Below are 21,454 nucleotides of genomic sequence, written 5' to 3'. Positions count from 1 at the left end.
CGGCACAGGGTAGCAGGAAGCTCTCCACACACTCACCGGATCTGGGCTAGGACTGGGTCTGGGGGTTCCCGGAAGTCGGCAGAAATTCCTACTCGGCGGGAGGGGTGGGGGGCGGCCCGAGGGGGCGGGAGAGGGTCCAGCAACTCTGTGGGATTTGAATATTGCTTCAGTGGCTGTGGAATCCCTGACCATGTACTGATTTTGAGAGAAAAGTCTAGGACCCAAGCTCCCTGTTCTGCCATCAGCCCTTCTTGAGGACTCACGTTTAACTCTTAAGACTGTACAGGCCATTAACCCTGCTTCTCTACTGCCGACATCATTGGAGCCCCCAAAATGATTGCATGGAGACTATCGAGGCCATGTATTCTGCAAGACCTGGCCTTGAAGAAACACCCCCTTCAAGACCCCAATCTTGTCCTGTTCTTGGATGGGAGCAGTATGTATGAGCCAGGTGTCCACTGACAGGGAGCCCACCTTTTCAAAGACATTGAGGTGGATTTCACTGATCAAGCCTATGGTTGGAAACAAAAAGTATTTCTTGGTGCTTGTTTGCACCTACTCAGGATAGGTAGAGGTCATGCCAACTAGAACCAAAACCTCTACAGAGGTGGTAAAAGCATTGGTGGAACTGATCATTCCCTGGTATGGGCTCCCAGTGATGGTAGGTTCAGATAATGGTCCTGTTTTTGTGGGTGGAGTGGTGCAAAGCCTCTCCAATGTTTTGGGCCTAAAATGGAAGCTACGTACTGCCTACTAGCCCCAAAATTTGGGTCAAGTAGAGCCACAAAATGTACCCTAAAGAATGTCCAAACTATGTCAAGAGATGGGTGCAAATTGGTCTATGCTCCTGATGGCCTTACTGTGGTCATTGTACCCTGTACTGGGATGAGCTCACTCCCCTTGAAATCCTTTTCAGAGGCCACTACACTTGGTGCTGGTTTTGGAGGGAGTACAAGACACTGGGACTCTGAGCCTGCAACAGCAGCTGCAGGCACAAAGAACTTTGAAAGGATTACAATAAACTGTATTAAAATATCACCCTCTTCCCCTTCGTAGCCCTGTGCACTCTTTTGAGCCTGGAGACTGGGTGTTAATCCAAAATTGGAAGGGAAAGGCTCCTACAAAGCAGTGTCACACAAGCCAATATGATGATGTTGAGACAATACTGCATACGAGGGGAAGGTTAGGCTGCCATCTAAGGAGAGACTTTATATTTCTCAGAAAGAAAAAATATGTCATAGAGGGGTGAATGTAGGGGATGGTGGTTCTCTCAATAGGTTAATTTTATCCTAGAAAAGAAGCTCTAGTTTAGACTTTAATCCACCTTTGTCAAGATGTTGTCTCTCCTTTACTCCTTCTCCACCCTTGTTAAGTATTTAAGCAGAGATAAAACAAAAGAACTAGGCTGGATGTGCTTCCAGTGGGTAAGGATTGGGGAAGTGCATTCAGATGCCAGCTGGACGTTTAAGATCTGTAACCAGGGAAGGATCCGATGGCTGGTTTTATAAACTGTTTTTTCCGAATTTTTGGTCTGATGTGGAAATAATCTTGCCATTTCATAACTGGGAATAAAAGAATGTAACTGGATTTTTATATAGTGGGACATTATTCTACCTTAAAAAGGTTGGGAAGTAGGTGGGCACGATGCCACATGCCTGTAATCCTAACACTCAAGAGGCCAGGGTAGGAGAACCTCTATTAGTTCAAGGCCAGCCTCCACTGTACAAAAAAACCCTCTCCTCATACATCAGGATGCTTAGTCTTGATTTCATATTCCAGCCTTTACTGAATGTAATCTACATCAGAGTCAGCTTTCTGGAACATCAGTTCCAGCTTATCAGCCTCTGCCTCCATGTTGAATGGTTCTGTTTTTTCTTTTTCCTTTATTTTTAGGGAAGGGTCTACAGGGTGATCAGGGTCTCACTACTAGATCGGACTCTAGTAATCCTCCTGTTTACAGCCTCCCAAGAGCTGGGATTACAGGCACACATTACCATGCCCAGTCTCTGTTTCTTCTTGATTCAGTTTAGGATGTACATGTTAAGAAATTAATACATTTCTTTTGGGTCTTCTAGTTTCTTAGAATAAACTTGTTTGTATTTATTTATTTATTTATTTATTTAGGTCTTTTTGAGACAGAGTCTCACTATGCAGTTCAGGGTGTCCTTCAGCTCACTTTGTACCAGAGTTCAAGACCTAGCGGTGATCCTCCTGCCTCAGCCTCTAGGGCACTGGGATTGTAGGTGTGCGCCACCATGCCTGGTGCTTCTTTTCTTTTGATTAGCTAAAAGTTTGCCAATTTTGTATATCCTTCAAAAAAAACCCAACTGTTTCACTGATCTTTTTTATTTTATTTTTTGTTTTATTGCTTTCTGGCTTGATTTTTATTATTTCTTTCCTTTTACTAATTTACGTTTTTGTCTGTTACTTTTCTTTCATTGCTGGGCCAAAATACCTGACACCCAAAATTAAGGAAGGAAAGGTTTATTTAGCTCACAGTTTGTGGAGGCTTCAGTCCATTCTTGGCTGGCTCCAAGGCAGAGCGGCACATGGAAGAGGGCAGCAGTTCATGGCTGCAGAAAACAGCAACACAGCAGAACCAAAAGGGAGGAGAAGCAGCAGTGGCGGCGGCGGCGGTGGCGGCGGTGGCAGCAACAGCAGCAGAGGCAAGCCTCTTCCTTGTGTTACATTCAGGCTGTCTGTGTCTGTAGCACTGCCATCCATAATCCCAGAAACATTTACACCCATAATCCCAGCATTGGATTATAAATTAATCACAAACTCTAGAATCTGCCCCATGACTGCCTGGGGCTTTGGGGGGAATACTAGACAAAAACCATAATAGTCTGCTTTGTGTACTTCACTGTGTTTTTGTGATGGTGGATAATCTTTTCATATCTAGTGTAGTGCTACTTTGACTATCCCTCGTAGCACTAGCCCGGTGGTGATGAATTCACTTAGTTTCTGCTTCTAACATTTGAAGAATAATTTTTCTGAGTACAGTACTCATGGTTGATAGTTTTCTTTTTCTATTAGGACTTTGAATGTATCATTCCATTTTCTTTTGGCCTGTATGCTTTCTGCTCTGAGTCTAAATGGATATTCCTTTATATTTGACTTGATACGTGTGTGTGTGTACGTGTACACACACATGTGTGTGCTGATTTTAGAATTCTGTCTTGCACTTTTGACATTGTAACAATGATATACCTTGGGCTTATTTTGGTTGACTCTAGTTGGGATTTTTTGGGGGGAACAATGCTAGGTGATATACCTAGTGCCTTGTATATGGTAGAGTAGTTGGAGTCTTTTGAGCCTTTTTGACCTAGAAATCCATATGTCTTTGAAGATTCAGGATCCTTGTGGTTATTTTTTCAGGAACCGGGTCTTTAGGGGCTTTACCCTTTTATTCTGTAGTTTTCATAAGTCATTTAACCATAGCCTATAAGTCTCATAGGATTTTCTTATTCATCTTCTTTCTTCTCCCCTCCCTCTTCTCTCATGCCTTATTTTTCTTTTCTTTCCTTCTTCCCTTCTCTTCCTTTTCCCTCCTCTTCTTACTCCATCCTTTTCTTCTCACTTTTGTATGCGTATGGCTGGGTTAATTCCAAAGACCTGTCCTCATGTTCATTCTTCTGTTCAGTCTGTTATTGAAGTGCTCTTTGGGGGTGGGGGGTTTGGGGGCTCAAACCCACAGCTTCAGAAGTCATAATTTTTTTTTCAATACTGGGGATTGAACCCAGGATCTCAAACAGGCTAAGCAACTGCTCTGTCACTGAACTATGTCCTCAGCTTATTTAATTTTATTTGAGACAGGGTCTAAGTAAGCTATCTAGGCTGGCCTCAAACTTGCAATCCTCCGGGCTCATCCTCTCAAGTAGCTGAGATTACAGGTATACAGCACTGAACCCAGTTTAGTTCTTTCTTAAGGGTCTGTCTCTTTGGTCAATTACTAATATATACTGAATTGAATTGTTTTTCTCATTTCTTTGTATTGTTTATTAGGGCACTCTTGTACCCCACTGAGTTTCCTAAGAATGATTTTTTGCACAAGTACTATAATGGTTGTCTCTTCCAATTTTATGGAGTAGCTATTGGTAGAAAAAGATACTTTTAAGTAGAAGAGATATTGGGTTCTGCAAGGTAGGCACCTTCAGATATAGGTAAGCCTCTATGATTTCTTCGGCTTTGATTGATGTCAGCAGTGTCAGTGAATGTCTCAAGATATAGACTGCAGCAGTTCTTGAATATAGTTATACACCTTTGGAGTAAACAGAGCCTTCCAAAATTGCATGTCCTTAGACTCCACACAGTGGGGCACTGATGGAACTAGGATTTATGGTCGCAGCTGCCACATTATTGATGGTGCAGGATGTGGAAAAAACTGTCCCAAGTCCATTGGAACAAGTACGGGCACTACAAAGGGTTGTGCTATCAATAGCCACGGGCTCTAAGCCATGGAATGTGAAGGAGATCTTCCTTGGGGCACTAAAAATGAATTCAGGTGGTGTCTCAGCCTCTTACACTAGAAGCCATAGTTCTGGAACTACAGTGGTGATGGGATCTTCTCCAAGTTCTGCTGGATGAGTACAAGAGATATTGAGGCCTATGACACCCATAACCATGGACTCAAGCTTGTGGAACACAAAGAGACTTTTCCTAGGTCCCTTGAGATGATTGTGGGTGGTGTTGGGGCTTGTGGTGCTACTGACCACTTTGCTAGACCCATGGAATCCATCTGGTACCTTCTTCTCTAGCTGCCAAAGGACAAGCTGGCTTTTAGCACCAGCCTCTATGATCCCAAGTCTGTAGGCCATGAAGACCTTCCTTAGATCCCCCTGGCCTGCATTTAACATTTGGGCTTATGGCACTAGAATTCCAACCCCTGGAGGTGTGTGCCACATGGAGATCTTCCCTACACCCTGTTGGTCAAGTGCAGGTAGTAACAGGGCTTGTGGCTTTGTTATCTGCAGTCCTGGAGATGCAGAATATGGATAAGAACATCGCTAAGTCACATAAGGCAAGGTCTGATGGGACCAAGGTCTATGGCATTGGTAGTCATGATCCTGGAGCTAGACACAGGCTTGCAGGATTTCAGGGCTTTTTGGATGAGCAGCTGCAGTCTGAAGGCTGAGGACTAAGGAGAGGACTTCCTAGTTCTGCTAGGTGATCACAAGTTGTACTGGTGTCTGAGTCCCTAACAGCTCTGTGTTTGGAACTGTGTGACACACCTGACACTTCCACCCAAGGGACACACTTGAGACTTTCTCCAGTTCCGTAGGACAGCACAGGTGATGCTGGGCTTTTGGCATCTGCAGCCACAGTCTGAAGGTGGTAGGTTGAAGAAGAGACTTTCTTAGTATCCCCAGAGTGACTGCATATGTTTTCAGGGGTGGGGCCTGTTAGAAGCCACACTCCTGGAACTGTGGGAAGTAGGAGGAGCTAGAACTTTTGCCAGGTCTCAAAATGCAAGTGAAGCCAAGACTTTGCACCAGTAGCTATAGTCCCCAGGTTGTGGGCTAGGGAGGAGACTCCCTAGCTCCTCCTAAGTAAGCAAAGGTGGAACTTGAGCTGTGACTGTGCCTGATGCTGAAGCTGCAGAATCCTGAAGGGGCTGTCTTCTCCTGTGTAACACTTTAAATGATTAAATACTGCACATTCACTGAAAATTGCATTTGGAAAAATAGGTGTACATTTCAGGGAATTATTAGAACTATGTAGCTTTTTTTTTTTTTTTTTTTTGGTGGGGCTGGGGATTGAACTCAGGCCCTTGCACTTGCCAGGTAAGCACTTATTCTACACAGCCACCTCCCTGGTCCTATGTAGCTATAACTTTCATCAAGGAATTAACACTTTAACTTCCACAGATATGACCTATGTGTCCTTTATCATTACAGATCATTCCTTGTGCAGAGATCATTGTGATCTTGTCTTTTGTGATAGCTATTTGCTCTTTTCTTAGTTTTGCTTTCTAAATACACAACTTATAACATGTAATTTCATTTTTCTGTCTTTAGACTTTTATGGTACATATAATTACAACTTTACATATGGCTTCATTTATTTGTTTTCTGATTGATTGATTGTCTTATTGAGATATGGTTTTGCTCTGAAGTTCAGGCTAGCCTTGAACTCATGTTGTAGGCCAGACTGGCCTTGAACTCCTGGTGATCCTGCTGCTTCAGCCTTCTTCCGAGTGCTGGGATTATGGACATATGCCACACACCTGGCATATAGCTTCCTTTGTTTGACTTTAATTTCTTTCCGTGCTTTTTTTCCTTATCCTTCATGTTATTGTGTGAAGCCATAGTGCATTTTTTTCATTGTTCCACAATACCTCACAATTCACTAATGATTTCATTACTTGTATCTTTTTATTTTAGTGAATACTATGCACAGTCAATAACGACCCTGAGAGATGTACGTGTATTCTAGAATACACACATGGAGATAATAATGCTAGGTCATGACACAGGCGAAGTGGACGTTTGACTGGAACATCATAGCAAACTGTATTTCAAAGTGATGTGCCAATTTAGTTCCAAAGCAGGATAGGAATCACTAATGCTATACATTCTCAGCTTCCTTTTTCTTTTTTGGTACTGAGGATCAGACAGTACCTTGTGCTTGCCAGGCCGGAGCTTAGGTTGCTGATCTATCTCCCCAGCCCTTTACATTCTCAACAGTGCTTGGTATCGTGAATATTACATTCTTCCAAAGTTGTGATATATAGTGATATCTTTTCCATTTCTCTGAATGATGAACTCAGTGATCTGACATTTTACAAAGGATCACTCTGCCTATTGAGTAGAGAAGAAGCTTCTAAGGGAGTCAGCGTGGAAGCACAAGCAAGTTAATGATGTATGCAGTTGTCTAGGAGGGATTTGATAGTGATCTGCACAGCTTTGGAAGGCTGGGGATGCTGGCAAGAGATCACATTCTGGATATGTGTTGAAGATGGACCATAAGAATTTGCCAGTAGACTGGATCTGTAGTGTAAAACTTTTATAGAAACACTTTCATCTCTAGGCTTTCAGGACAGAGCTCTCTCTTGGTAGTACACTTGCCATACTGGACATACCCCCTCTGACCACCTTCCAGAATCTTCATAACATGTACACATGAAACATCCCAGAACTAAGTCCTCACCCAGTCCTCAGATCCCTTCTCTAGCTATACTTGTTCAGCTAGGAATGCAAAACTCTCAAATCCTGGCTGACTCATATCCTCATCTCCTGACCCAGTCGTCTCACTGCCCAGAGAACATGCCCACTAGGTGTCCAGTAGATATTTGGTATAAACATGTCTAATACTTGTGCTCTGCACACTCATCACCATCTCAGTAAATGATAACTACAAGAACGCAAAGCCCTAGAACCCTCCTCTGCTCCTTTTCTGTCACAGCTATACATCTGCTATATCAGCAGGTCCTTTTGGCTTCCTTCACAATACCTAGATTCTAAGTGGCAGTTTTGCCACTGCCACTTCAACTGCTTCCTAAAGCACCTAATGTCTCTTGCTTGGCAAATCACAAGAATTGCTAAGGGCTCACTGCTTCTATAATTAATTGCCTACTTTAAAAATATATTAATCCCTGATTACTACACAATGCAGGAGTTTCTAGATAGAAATCAGTGTCCACTTGAAAGACTTTTGTTTCAGTAGCCACTAAGAAAGAGGTCATAGTCTGGGCAATTAAAAATATACCCCTGGCTGGCTTTGAACTCCCAGTGATTCCTCTGCCTCAGCCTCTTGAGTGCTAGGACTATAAACATGTACCACACACCTCCCTGGCTCTTTTGCCTGTCTTTTCTCATATACAAGATGAAGTTTTCACAGAGACCTTGTGAAGATTAAGATTTTAAATGTAAAGTATTTAACATAGTGCTTGACACAGAAAGAGTAATATTATACTCTAATAGTGTACTTGCTCTGTGCTTGCTTTAGTAGCAACTACATCAAAGTGTTGTTACATTTAGAGATGTCCCTGTTGATATTAGTTTACAAAATATCAGGGGGCCCAGCCCTAGCTCAGTTCTTTAAGTGGCTGCTTCCACAATGCTGGCAGCCTCAGTTTGCTGTAGTTCGATCCCCACAACACTCCAGCCATGCAAAAGTGCCCTGAAGGCATTCAAGGAACAAAACACACACACACACACACACACACACACACAAATATCAAAGTCAATAGAAACAACTTAGAGAAAATAAAATTAATGCTTCAAAAATGAACTCAGCACTGTGCCAGGGGTTTCTTACCTAGGCACAGTGACTGCAATGTTAGCTATCCATGGATCACATATAACCCCTTACCTTACAGAGCCCCAAAATAAAGGAACCTCAAGTACTAGGCTACTTGGAGTCTGGAATGCTGCCCCCCCTGGAAAAAAAACTTTTATTATTTAAAAATTAACAATATTTCATGAACAGAAACTGACAGAGCAAAATAGTGTATTCAAATCATGGGTAACATTGGTAACAAAACAGAAGTTATGATTGGGATGATTAACTCAATTATAGCAGTGTAAGGACAATGACACATTATGTCAGGCAGTGCAGCTAGAGGATGGAATGCTCTCATCAATTTCAGGTGACTCAAAATTAGCCCTGTTGATACAGAACATTGATAGTAATGGTCCATGAAAGAGTTTAAATAAAATTGTTTCATAAAAAGTAAATATTTTATGTACCATTTCATATATGAAAATACAACCAATTTATATTGTTATATATTTCAATGTATATTAAAAATGGGGTAATCTCTTCCCCTTCATTAGTAAGGTATAATCCAATCAAAGCCACTGCAGATATAAACTGTTCCTTCACATTGGGTTCTCTAAGGCCTTTTAATGTATTTGGCTTCATCCTCCATTAAAATTCTGCCTCTGGGTTTTCATGCCCTTCACTTGCTTCCTCTTTGAGTGCAGGCTTTTCTGGGGCTTTGGGTAGCAGAGACTATGTGGGTGGAGGTGCCTCAGGGGGTGGTGGTGGAGCCTCCGGTGGTGGCGGTGGTGGTGGGGCCTCTGGTGGTGGTGGCGGGGCCTCCGGTGGTGGTGGTGGTGGTGGTGGTGGGGCCTCTGGTGGTGGTGGCGGGGCCTCCGGTGGTGGTGGTGGTGGTGGTGGTGGGGCCTCTGGTGGTGGTGGCGGGGCCTCCGGTGGTGGTGGTGGTGGTGGTGCTTCTTCCGGTGGTGGGGCAGCCTCGGGGGGCGGGGCCTCCGGTGGAGGTGCCTCCTCAGGTGGTGGGGCCTCCTCGGGTGGAGGGGCTTCCTCTGGTGGTGGGGCCTCCTCTGACACTTCTGATGGGATTTCTGAAGAATCAAATGATTCCTCTGATTTCTCTGACGCCACCACCTCCTCTACTTCAGACCAGAGATAAGCAATTACAAGTAGAGAACATAGTAAAAGTACAAGAAATGAAGGGACTATGAGTATTATCATTCTGAGGTTCATCTCTCTAGCCTGAATAGTAAAAAAAGGGAGAGCTGTACTTAATTTTTTCTCAGGTGACTTAACAATAGGACCACTGTCCACGCTACCCCCGTTTCCTGGATATACACAGTCAGGGGGTGCAAAGCCATCATCACAATGGCAATGTTTTAAATTGTTGCATATTCCATTCCCATGACATAGTAACTCAGAATCACACTCTTGGTGGGATATAGAATATTGAGTACAGATGTAATTAATGCATAAATTATCTGAGGAACAAAGGCTGCCATCTTCCACATCATATTCAGTGCTGTTATAGGCATCCATGCTCCAGCACCAGTCATTTCCATGAGCAACCTGGATCACTGTATAATTCGACAACATTGGTGGCAAGACTGCAACATCTGTACACACAAGCTTTCCACAAAATATATCATTACCATGACAACGAATATATTCCTGATTATCCTTAGTGGGACGGCCACAGTTTCCAAAACGGTTCCCTTCACCGTTTATTGACAAGTAACAGCCCTCAGGGGCAGATCTTGCAGGAGAGCCAAATAGATTCAGGCACTGTCGGTCGGGGTCCCTACACTCACCCCCAAAGCAATAGTAAATTCTGTTACACAATGTGCCATCTTCCTTGTAGCTGTCTGCAGGACATTCTTCAGATGTACCATCACAGTATTCAGAGAGATCACATTCATCATGAGCAAAACGACATACATCCCCCCGTTCTTTAAAATTACAGTTGTCACAGCAGAGTCCCTGACTACATTCTGCGTACGGCTTCAGTGTACATGTTGGTTCACAGCATGGATCACTGTCACAAGCAGAACCACAGTCACACTGCTCCAGCTCCTCCACCACGCCGTTTCCACAGTTGGCATCCCTGCGTCTGCGGCCTTTTGGCTGTGGTTTGTTAAATAGGCAGGCCCCTCTGTGCTCATGAAGGAAATGGTAGAAGTAGTCAGAGCTGCAGTTGCTGAAGGCACTCTCTTTAGTGATATTTTCCTGCATGAGGCAGAAGTGCTTATCTCTACAAACGCAGGCTGAGTGGTCATGCTGGACACCCAGGTTGTGCCCAAGCTCGTGGGCCATGAGCGCTGCAGACAGGAGAGCATCTTCGTGATGGAAGGCTTCGACAGCCGCCGCAAAGCCACTGGAACAGGCTCCGTTGAGAAATGCCTGACCCGAGGTCTCGCCAGGATGATGCCCAACGATCATGTGGGCGACATCGTGCCTCACACGAGGGAACAGCTCCTCTTGTCTCCAGCGATTAAAGTTCCTGAGTGTGACTCGCAGGTCCACTGGCACCTCTATCAGGTCCCCCTCGGTCCAAATCTCCATCCCAGCCAGCACCACCTCTGTGTTTATTCCTCGAGTAAAGACGTTGGCCAGAGCAATGATGTCCACTATTCTCTGCACTGTCTCGTTGACCTCACTGCCCCACATCTGGAACCGCTGGTTGTTGACCACGACAAACATTTCCACGTACTTGGTGTGTGACCACAAGGAGGACAGAGCCTGTAGATCGGGAGGCTTCCCGCTCCCTGGCTGCCAGCTGGTGGACACCGCTTGGCTGTCTTTGGCAGAGACCTTACAGGAGACTGGAGCCTGATGTGCTGTGGTGTATAGCGCATGCTCAAACTTCTTGGAGGATGGTATGGGCTCAATGCCATAGGCTCTTTCCTCCTTAATCAGGATGCCCCTGAGACCTGAACAGGTACTGACAGACACAAACGAACCTGGTGCTCCTTCTATGTAGCCTTCATAGAGACAGTCATGTGAGATGGAAGGGATTTCTTGCCCCAGGGTGCCATTGTGGTAACTATAGACTGGAAAATCATCCACCAAATAGTCTTTCTTTGGCTTCAGGTGAACTAGCTGCTTCTGGCCTTGCATAAGCAGCAGGTAAGTGGTCTTTTCCCCTGGGGCTTCGCTTCCCTTGACTGTCAGACTCCTGGGGACGACTATTTCATAGGAAGAGTAATGCACTGGTTCTAAACTGTACATGCTGGGTAGAAGTATTATCAACAGCATGAAGATCCTTAACACAAAACATGAACGTCTTGGTACTGGCCTTATCCTCCATTTCCACTTTTGAGCATCCCAAATCTGAAACCTTATCTTAACTTCATCCAAGGCCACTTGCTTTTTCTGTAAAGGTAGGACTGTGGTAGACTCTTTCAGTGATTCTGCCACCAACATGGTCCTAATGAATTCGTTGGTAACACAAGTCTATTCCTAGCAGCAGCTGCTCTCTGACAAGCCTCTTTTAGAGACTTGGGTATTATCTCCAGATCTATGTTGGTTCCTTCATGGGTGGTTGCTGACCAAGTGAATCTTAGGGCCTTCAGGCTGTTTCTCTTCCTATTTTTGCTTCTCTCTTGACCTTTGGTAGTATCTACAGTACAGAAATTTCTTTCAACAGCAACAACTATTATATTTCTTGGCTAAATTTCTTTGATGGTCATGCAGAGATGACCCAAATAGAAGACCTGTAGTGATTCAGCCAGTAGTTTAATGCAGGCAAATTATCCTTTATTCTCCCCAGGCCAAATGACTCCTGATACTTGTTAATCTGCTCATTCTTTGAAGCCCAACATTCTGAAGGGGCCCCTGGAGAGGGGGAGGGGGGTTCTCTAGGGATCTCTGAGTAAGGCAGAGTTCTCTGTTGCCACTGCATTTTTTTTCCTTCCTTTCCATGGTATTTCCAAGGTACTATTTTTCAGTTCAATCCCCTTTTGTCCATAAATATTTTCCCTTTACTTCATGAAAAACTATATGTGGATATCCTTTGGATGTTCCCATTATCCTTTGTTCATAAGTAATGAGTTTAGACATCTTATATCTGCCTATAAATACAATTCTTCTCTACCAAATATTTCTCCTAAGGAACTTTTCCTATTTTTTGTTTTGCAGCTTATGTAAGAACAAACTATAAATTATATATCCTGGAAATCACCTAACATTTTAAGGTATTTCCAAATTCTTAGATAAATGTTCAGTGTGGAAACATAAAGGGATGAAAATTCAGTTCTTCCCAACTGCTTCAATGTAATAACAAAATGTAGGATAAAAACAAACTGATTAATCATTAATAACCATTTCATCAAGAAAAATAGGCTACGTAAGAACTTTTTTTTTTCTTTTTCTGAGACAGAATCTCACTATCTAGTTGAGGCTGGCCTCGAACTCATTGCAACTCTCCTCTCTCAGCCTCCAGCGTCCTGAGGTTACAGGTGTGTAGCACTGCACCTGGCTCATTAAATGTCTGGAAGTCCTTGAACTTGGTTTTTGATGTCAATTTCCTTGGTTGTGTTTAGCATTATAAATTTAAAAGAAAAAAGCCCTGTCTACCAATTCCCTGCCCATTTATTTATTATCTTGTGCATCCTAAGGTAGTTAAAATAAGAGTCTACATCTTTTATCTTACATAAAAATAATTTTATATTAAGTCAAATATTTACAGCATAAAAATTTTAAAATACAGGGTGGTAATACCTGAACATGGAGAAATGCCCTGATTCAGAAAGAAATCATATGGTATCATAAGATCTCAGATGCATTACTTATTCTCAAATAATAATATTTAATTTTCATTACAAATAGTAAAGTATTTCATTAACATCTAGCAAAAATTTCATACTGTCATCATAAACCCATTTAAAAATGTATAGCACTAATGGTGAATGTTTTCCAGCTGCACTTACTTTCATTCAGTAGCTTGTGTAAGAGCAAACCTCTTTAAATTATATATTCTGGAAGGTATTTCTTTGTATCTAATCAAAACAAATAGGGCAAAAATTAGGTTGTTATTTAATTGAACAACAAAAAAAATCAAGAATCAGTAATGGAATGAGCTGGGGCTATAGCTCAGCAGCACGGCACCTGCCTGGTACAAGCAAGGTCCTGAAGTTCAATTCCTGGTTCCAAAAATAATAATGGGAGAACACTTTTCCATTAAAAAATACATAATTAATATAAGATATCCTATTTTCTAATTCTTAAGTTGAAATGATTTTCTTTGATAATATACTAACAAGATATGACTTAAATCTTTTGATTTCTTTGATCAACAGTGCCAATTATTCAACTTCTACTTTGTGTGTGTGAGTATATACCCTTAACTTGTTCTTACATGAATACAAGTAACAAGACTGGGCATTGTGGTGCACAACTGTAATCAGAAAGCTGCGGCAGGAGGATCACTACAAGCTTGAGGCCAGCCTGGGCTACATAGTATATAAATTCAACACAGCCTGAACTACATGGCAAGACCCTGTCACAAACAAACAAAAAAATCCCCAAGCAACATAAACTTTTTTAAAAAGCAATTCCTCCTCTGTGTATTTCAAAACGTAAATTTCTGAGACATTCCCCATAGTCCTACAACCTAACAGCCAAAAACACACGTTACTCTACATTAAGCAGACTTACAACTGTGGTATAATCTAAATCTATTAGGGTGACTAATAATAGTTTTATTAAGCAGGTTAACAAATCATAGGGAAACTAGAGGCTGAAACCTACTACTTTAAGAACTATTCCTACAGTGTTTCCACAAGTATAGGGGATAAACAGGCTGTAAGACATAATTTCATTTTGTTAACGTGGCTTTTGTATTATTGGCAAACCTCATGTTACAGTAGAATTTTCTAATAGCCTAGGAATATATAAATAAAACCTTACTCTGAACACGGTAGTGCAGGACCTCCTCAGATTGTTTTCAAGGATCTCTACAAGGTAGAACCCATTTTTGAGTTACAACAGCTGAGGCATCCACTGAGGTTCTCACAGACTTCCAGCACTATGCTGGACACACACTGCTTTCATTTTAGAGGCCAGATGAATTCAGCCTAAAGTAAGTGCAACATGGGCATTTGATGCTCAAAAAGAAGGCATCATTTTATATATTCTTACACCATGCTAAAATTCATCACACCAAAGAGACAATCAGTGCTGGCTTTGGCAGCACATATACTAAAATTGGAACAAAGAGACAATCAGCTAAGCCTTTAGAATATACCTAAGTGATAAATTTGCTAATTGTACACTGTATGCTGTCAGGTTTTTACTACCTTCCTCCTCCCATAAACTCTGTCCTAAGACAGAACACTACAGATGCTCAGACATTATAGAAACAAAGTGCAGCTTTCCCTGACGGCAAAAACTGATTTCACTGAAAAGCTGAGTAGGCTCGTAAGTCTACAGCTGATACATATACATTTTTTAACTACCTCAGATTTTTTTTAAAATGTACTCGATTGTTGCAGGGTCTTATTACGCAGCTCAGACTTGTGGTGATCCTTCTGCTTTCAGCCTCCCCAGCACTGGGACTACAAGGGTGCACCACTCTACCCCGGACTCTGGCCTGCTCAGCCTGCTGAGGGCTTACCACATACCAACCTGGCCAGCATGTGGTGCCATGGATCAAACTGCGGTCCCTGCTATTGCTTACGCTTGCCTAAGCAGGTACTTTAGTCCACTGAGCTATCTCGCCAGCCCCCTCACTCAGATTTTGTTACCCATTCTTCTTGCAGTGTTTTTTTACTTTTAACAGCTATCAGTCACATCACCTAAGATTAGTGAACCTCCCTCAAAAGAAAAAAAACAAACAAACCATGAATTGCATATTCTGCAAGATAAAAGAGAATCAGTATAATGTAATTCTTAAAAGACACCATGTATTTGTTCTGGCTTTTTGGTTTTTTGTTTGTTTGTTTGTTTGTTTTATGAGACAGGGTCCTGCTATGTATTTCAGTCTGGCCTTGAACATACTATGTGCACAGGCTGGCTTTGAACTCGTGGAGATCCTCCTGTTTCAGCTTCCTGAGAGCTGGGATTACAGACATGTACCACCCTGCCCAGTGACACCATCTGTTATATATTTCCAGTCACTTTACATAGGGACATACCAACCTGAAGACACACTCAGCAAAATGGAGGGATTAGAAAAGGAATGAATCCTGTAGGACCAACTTTGACTAAAGAAACGGTAGAATAAAACTGAATAACTCAGACTACTCATCCTGTTACCCTGTGCCATGAACTGGAGTTTGCCTATTAGCTCTTCCATTCACTAACATAGGTACCCACCAAATACTGCTTAAAAATAAAGAATTGCATTCATATCTACAACAGAAAACTAGAATTTTCCAGTCAAATAGCTGTATTCTGGGCCAGAACCATGCTTTATAAAAATGAAGGGTACTGAAGAAAATAAATACAGCCCAGGGGAAGCTAGTAAGAAATGCAGGAAGAAACTCTTTTTTTTTTTCTTTTTTTTTTTTTTGTGGAACCAGGGATTGAACTCAGGCCCTTGCGCTTGCCAGGGAAGCGCTTATTCCACTGAGCCATCTCCCCAGTCCCAAGAAGAAATATTATAGAGAAAAAGAGCAGCTAAAAAAGCTAGATAACTTTATATGCAAGTCTAATAGTACAGTTTCTGTTATATATAACTTTCTCAGGAAAAGCACCCCAAATAGTGAAGCAGAAGAGAAAGAAAAGTAATAAAACAGGTGAGGGTTAAGTGGGGAGGGAGAGAACAAGTGGGACCTCAAGGAAGGGGAAAGGAGGCAGCTGTCATTAAACCTGTAAAGAATAAACTCAAAGCAAATCCCATTAGATTTAAGAAATACATCAATACTCTTTTAACAAATATGACTGGAAGGAAATGTCATTTTCCTCGGGGGAATTAAGTGCAAGAAAAATGACAGCACTATTCTCTGCCTTTTTTATTATGAGAACTGGCTCCTGAGGCTCCCAAGCATGCTTCATGTGAATTCCAGCAATTTAAGTCTCCAATGCCGGACACACAACAATTTCTTGGTACTAGAGCTAATCTACCAATGAAGTACAAAATATGTACACAGAGCAATTGAAGCCAGGCTCCACAGTATTTGACTTGACTGTTCATAAGCAGAAAGGTCAGTACAGTTGGTCCTGTATGTACCTCTAGCAAGTTTTTGAATACTTTATTACAAATAAATCAACCTTGCTTGACAATACCATCTATCATCTTACAAATATAAGATTAAACAGTCTTATAGAGTAATAACATGTCTCTAGGAATTGAGCTTTTCTTAAAAACAATAATTACACTATTAATAAATCCTGTACCTAAATCTATAGCAACTTTAAACAATGTGAAAATTAAATTATGATTTATTAATTTACATAAAAATTACTTTATACATTAAGCAATATTTTTTCAAACTGTTAAGAAAAAACAAAGTATGAAGTTGTCATTATTGGGATTCATGGGAAGTAGTCTGCTCTTCTATCACTTGCTTCACAATTTCTGCCAGTTTTAGTCGATCTACTTTATCTGTGAATCCATGACCTGAAACTCAAGAAAAAAAAAAAAACAACAAGGTCAGTTGTCAAACTTTGAGAAGTGCTGGTCTTTGGACAGGAACCTAGTGAGGTCACCTAACCAGTCTCAAACTCACTTTGACCAATGCAGAAACCACCCTCAACATGGACCAAAAGCAATTTTGAATCTCCCATTTTTCTGACAGCAATTGAGCTGTTCTGCTAACCTGCTTGTAAAAACCCAAAATGCCCTACAACATAAAACCAAATCACAAAGATGTATGTATGTCTGATGAAGGACACATTCCCTAAATATATAAAGAACTCCTACACATCTGTAAGAAAGCTGCATTCAGTGGGGAAGATACCTAAATAAATCACCACTGCACACTAACAAGAACAGTTAAGACAATAGCAGGAGTTGGTATGGGTATAAAATAATTATTTCTCTCAAACACTGCTTACGGGACTTCATTAATTCATACTACCATTTTAAAAAACTGGTGGCATTGCCTGGACTAGCAAATCTAATTTAGCTATGTAAGAGAAACAAATTGTTAATTAAGAGCATAGACAAGATATTTATAGCAGCCCATTTCTTAATAAAACCTAGAAACAATCCAAATATCCACTTGACAATAAAATGGATAAATGCAGCATATGCATATAGTGACAATGAATCATGTGCTACACAACAGTATGGACAGAACTCACAAACAGAACATCAGCTAAAAGCAGCCAGATGCAAAGACTTGTCTGATTCTATTTACATAAATTACAAAACTAGCCAAAACTAATCTACAGTAGTAGAAACAACAACTTGGAACACAGTATATGTTTCACTATATAACGTAGGTGCTAGTTACAAGGAGTGTTCGTCTTGTGAAAATTCAGTAAACAACGATTCATGTAATTACTGTTTTAGACTGCTGATATATCTTAAATTTTTAAAAAAGGGCTGGGGAGAGAGCTCAGTAGAATAAGTGCTTGCCTGGCAAGCGCAAGAGCCCGAGTTCAATCCCCGGTTCTGCCAAAAAAATAAATAATAAAATAAATAAAACTAAAAAACAGGGAAATTAATCTCTTCCAAGCAGGAGAATGGACAGGATAGTCCCCATCCCTCTTTTCCAAAGGCACATACAAGAAACAAACTCAGTTTGTTCCTTTCCCTGTACATCCTGGAATTCATCATAAGTAATGTGATAAACTGGAATGACAATACACTAAGTCCCTGACATGAATGAGTTTTATTCTGGGAGAACATTCATAAGTAAATCCAACAAAGCAAGTTTTATATACAAATATACAATTTATATTGCTTTGTTTCCTGCCACACCCCCACTGCTTTTCCTCTTGCTTCTGGACATCCTGGGCTCTGATGAGTACTGTACCACTACACACCATCACACTACAGTTAGCACACAGCAATAGACAGGTGAGCTAATTCCATGACTTGTTTACCTCTACTGCTGCTTGTAATACAAGCTCCATTTGTATCTGTGAGGAATGTTCATAAACCAGGAACTTAACTATATAAAAATCAGTTCCAAAATGCTATTTAAATTTTTAAAAGGAAATGTATCCCTGTACTTGTTCTCCTAGGGACAAATTTCAACCAACAGATCTGGCAAATTTCCTATTCTTGAGTGAAATGGCTCCTCTCTAGCAAGCAGATCAGCAGGTTGAACTTCTTGGCACTTTTTCTTCTTTGTCCCCTTTAGTGTATGCTGTTCCTTAATGATCTGATGAACACAGCCCAGTTACGTGGAGAGTTCTGTGAGCTGGGATTAGTTTACTCAAGTGGTGCATAATAGAGGCCTTCCAGTGTTGACTCTGCATCACATAATTAATTTGAATTCTGGAAAACAACTGAAAGGACTACATATCCACATATGCTTGGGCAGTTAATATAGAGCTAATACCACTCTGTCAATATTCCAGTCATCCTCCAGCTTCACTTCATCTGAAAACAGCCCCATGTTAAGGCCCCAAAGAGAGATAGTACATATTCTAAAAATAATCACTTCTGCATTATGGAGGAAAGGAGTGATTAAGGGCCCTACCATTCCAGCTGAAGCTTTGCAGGGTATCCCTTAGAAGTTTGCATTCCCGGTTATACTTCCAGGCCTCCAGCATTACTTCATTCAGCTTCTCATCTTCATTCTCTCCTATTGGTAAGGATGAAGAGGAAGTTGCATTTTTCCTGCAGCATCATGGGATTCTAGTGTCAGAGATGGAAGGACATGATGTCCAACTAGTTCAGAAATGATGACTAAATGTGTAAACCTTCACCAGACGCTAGCTTTACTGCTAGTCCCTACATTATATATCAACCACTTCTAGTCTATCAACTCTTCAATCTTGACATTCTCACATGAATGCTCTAATAGCTCCTTCAATATTAGGTGATAAGCAATAGGATTTAGCAGACTGTCACTGAGCAAAAATACCTGGCCATCCTAAGACCAAAGGAGGGGAGGAAAACAAGACTATGTGGATCTTCTTTCTCCTCAGCTCATCCACTGCTTTAAAAGGCTGAGACATATTACATGAGTTCACAAGAGTTCTTTTAAAACCAAGGAATCACGTACGTCATTTTTTGGCTTAATCCATGAAGCCTACCATTTATCAACTGAGAATAGCTCTTCACATTACATCGTTCTGATGAGAGAACACATGGAAAGAAAGCTCTCACCAACAAAAAATCATGTGTAAGTTAAGCTGCCTGTGCCAAGTGCTAGTTCTGAACTAAAACAGTATTCTCCTTATATTTACAAGCTAAATGTGGTAGTGTATTCTAAAGACTAAAAATGATGTTCACAGCCTGCAACCTAATCTCGACCCTCTGTACTTTCATTCTTCATCCTCCATTCTGTGCCCTCGTCATATTAATATAACACAAAATTACATGCGATACCTAACAATGACAATTAAGCCCATAGGAAACCCTAAGAAACACAGAACTTATCACATTTCTGGACTTCCACTGCCCACTCTTTATTGGATACAGGCTAATTTATATAGTGTATTTATCTTCTTTTAACACAAAGATAAAACAGACAAGTCCAAATCAAGTCATTCCTTTTGTCATATGCATACACATGTGCATGCACACATGCACACAGAGCATTAGTAAATGGTGTGACCTTTACCAGCCTGGGGGAGAATACACTGAGCAATCACATCTCGAAGCTTTTCCAAGGCAACATTTGAATCCTCAGCTCCATTCTCATGGTCGTGGATGTAAACACCATCCTTTGGCTTGGTGCTTTGAAAGTTTAGGGGAGAGATAACAACAAAGTGAGAACCTTGGAACTCAACCCTTAACAGATACTAACTCTAAACACAAGGTAACAAGAATTTTCAGATAAATAATTACAGAATGTGCCCAGTTTCTGATGCTATGTAAAGAGTTTATCCTTTCTATGTTCATAAGAGGCAAAAAAAAAAAAAAAAAAAAAAAAAAAGAAAGGAAAAAGAGGCAGACTCTTGGCTGAGCATTTACCACTCAGCAATCAACCACAATAGCCACGAAGAATCAAAGAAACAGCTCAGTTACCCGAGTAATTTCCTCTTCCTCAGAATGGGGTTGTTCACTGAGTGTAGGGGTTTGAGGCTGACTTTCAGGTCCTGTATTCTCATGTTGGCCAACTGCTCTGCATGAGCCTGCTGGATTCCTGCAACCACTGCCTAAATATAAAAACTGTGATCAGTTCTTGATTCACTGCTGGATATCTAAATCCTAAGAAGGAAAAGTCTAAAGTATTCCAAAGGCAGTTTCACTCTTATGCTAATAATAGAAAAATTTTAAAAGGATTTTTTTTGGGGGGATGGGGCTAGCTTAGGGTGCCTTAAGAGTGGATCTGGTGCAGGTTATGGAGGTGGGCATCATACCACGGTCCCCTACGCCTGAGTTTGCCCAAGCAGGCACTGTAAACAACTGAGCTAAGCCACAAGCACCCAATAATATACAAATTTTGATAAACAAGATTTACTGGATCTGTAGGCCCCAAGGAATGCCAGAACAATCAAAGGCCACATACCAGTAGGCTTTCCTCCTTAGTATTAGGAAGAAAAATATAAGAAATACTAATAAAGCTTGTGCTTGTTGCCACCAAGGAGAGTAAGTAGGAAAACCAGTGGCCAGCTGCTGCCCGAGAAACTTTACAGACTGCCATTTTATTCACTGCCCCCATAGTTGGCACAGTCACCTCAACCCTGATAATTTAGAACTCTGAGCCTAGCCCAACCCAAAGGGCAGACCCTGATGAATTAAGACCATATCCCAAAGGATAAACAAGTCAACTAATTCTCAGTGAGAAATAACATTTATGGAGTCTGGAACTCTAAATCTGTGCCTTTATGACCAATGTGCATCCTCACCATAGGTAGACCAAGATAAAAAGCCAAATAATCAGTAGGTTGTTTTGTAGGAATAAGATGTTCCCTTTTTCCAACTGTGAGTATATATCAGGACAGATACATAAAGCCACAGCCTATCTCTGATAGGTTAAGACTGTGGCAGAATGAATTTGATTTTTATTTTAATACTTCTATTTGATCTGAATTCTAACAACAGAATTTGGCAACTTTAAGAAGTACTGAAGCCACACATGGTAGCACACCCTGGAATTGAAGCACGCAGGAGGCTAAGGCAGGAGGATTGCCGGTAGTTCAAGGCCAGCCTCAGCTACACAGCAAGACC

At 41.4% G+C, this 21,454-nt stretch overlaps 2 protein-coding genes and 1 pseudogene across 6 annotated transcripts in view; all 3 read right to left on the bottom strand.

Moving 5' to 3' along the window:
• Positions 1–1,854, bottom strand: part of LOC105742826 — a 14,592-nt pseudogene extending 12,738 nt beyond the window's left edge.
• A 7,101-nt stretch (positions 1,855–8,955) lies between these two features.
• Positions 8,956–12,290, bottom strand: LOC101582729 (disintegrin and metalloproteinase domain-containing protein 1a). The gene has a single exon (XM_023720435.1). The coding sequence runs from the start codon at positions 11,638–11,640 to the stop codon at positions 8,956–8,958; it is 2,685 nt and encodes an 894-aa protein (XP_023576203.1). The 5' UTR covers positions 11,641–12,290.
• Positions 12,291–16,324: 4,034 nt separating this feature from the next.
• Positions 16,325–21,454, bottom strand: part of Mapkapk5 (mitogen-activated protein kinase-activated protein kinase 5) — a 30,856-nt gene continuing 25,726 nt past the window's right edge. The window contains exons 11-14 of one of the 5 annotated variants that reach the window (XM_004635924.1): positions 20,309–20,439; positions 19,902–20,017; positions 18,813–18,917; positions 16,325–16,777 (exon numbers count right to left, since the gene is read on the bottom strand). In XM_004635924.1, the coding sequence (XP_004635981.1) occupies positions 16,683–16,777; positions 18,813–18,917; positions 19,902–20,017; positions 20,309–20,439 (447 nt within the window). In that variant the 3' untranslated portion in view covers positions 16,325–16,682. Of the gene's footprint in view, positions 16,784–18,812; positions 18,971–19,895; positions 20,018–20,308; positions 20,440–21,454 lie in introns of those variants that run through there. The other 4 variants (XM_004635923.2, XM_023720586.1, XM_023720587.1 and 1 more) reach the window with 4 other exon arrangements.

Source organism: Octodon degus, unplaced genomic scaffold (genome assembly GCF_000260255.1).
Source record: "Octodon degus isolate 3935 unplaced genomic scaffold, OctDeg1.0 scaffold00076, whole genome shotgun sequence".
In the NCBI taxonomy this organism is placed as follows: Eukaryota; Metazoa; Chordata; class Mammalia; order Rodentia; family Octodontidae; genus Octodon; species Octodon degus.
This window is presented reverse-complemented; position numbering and strand designations above follow the sequence as displayed.

Bases quoted from the DNA above. Each gene is read 5' to 3' on its own strand.
- LOC101582729 (XM_023720435.1), bottom strand. From the start codon at position 11,640: ATGTTGGTGGCAGAATCACTGAAAGAGTCTACCACAGTCCTACCTTTA.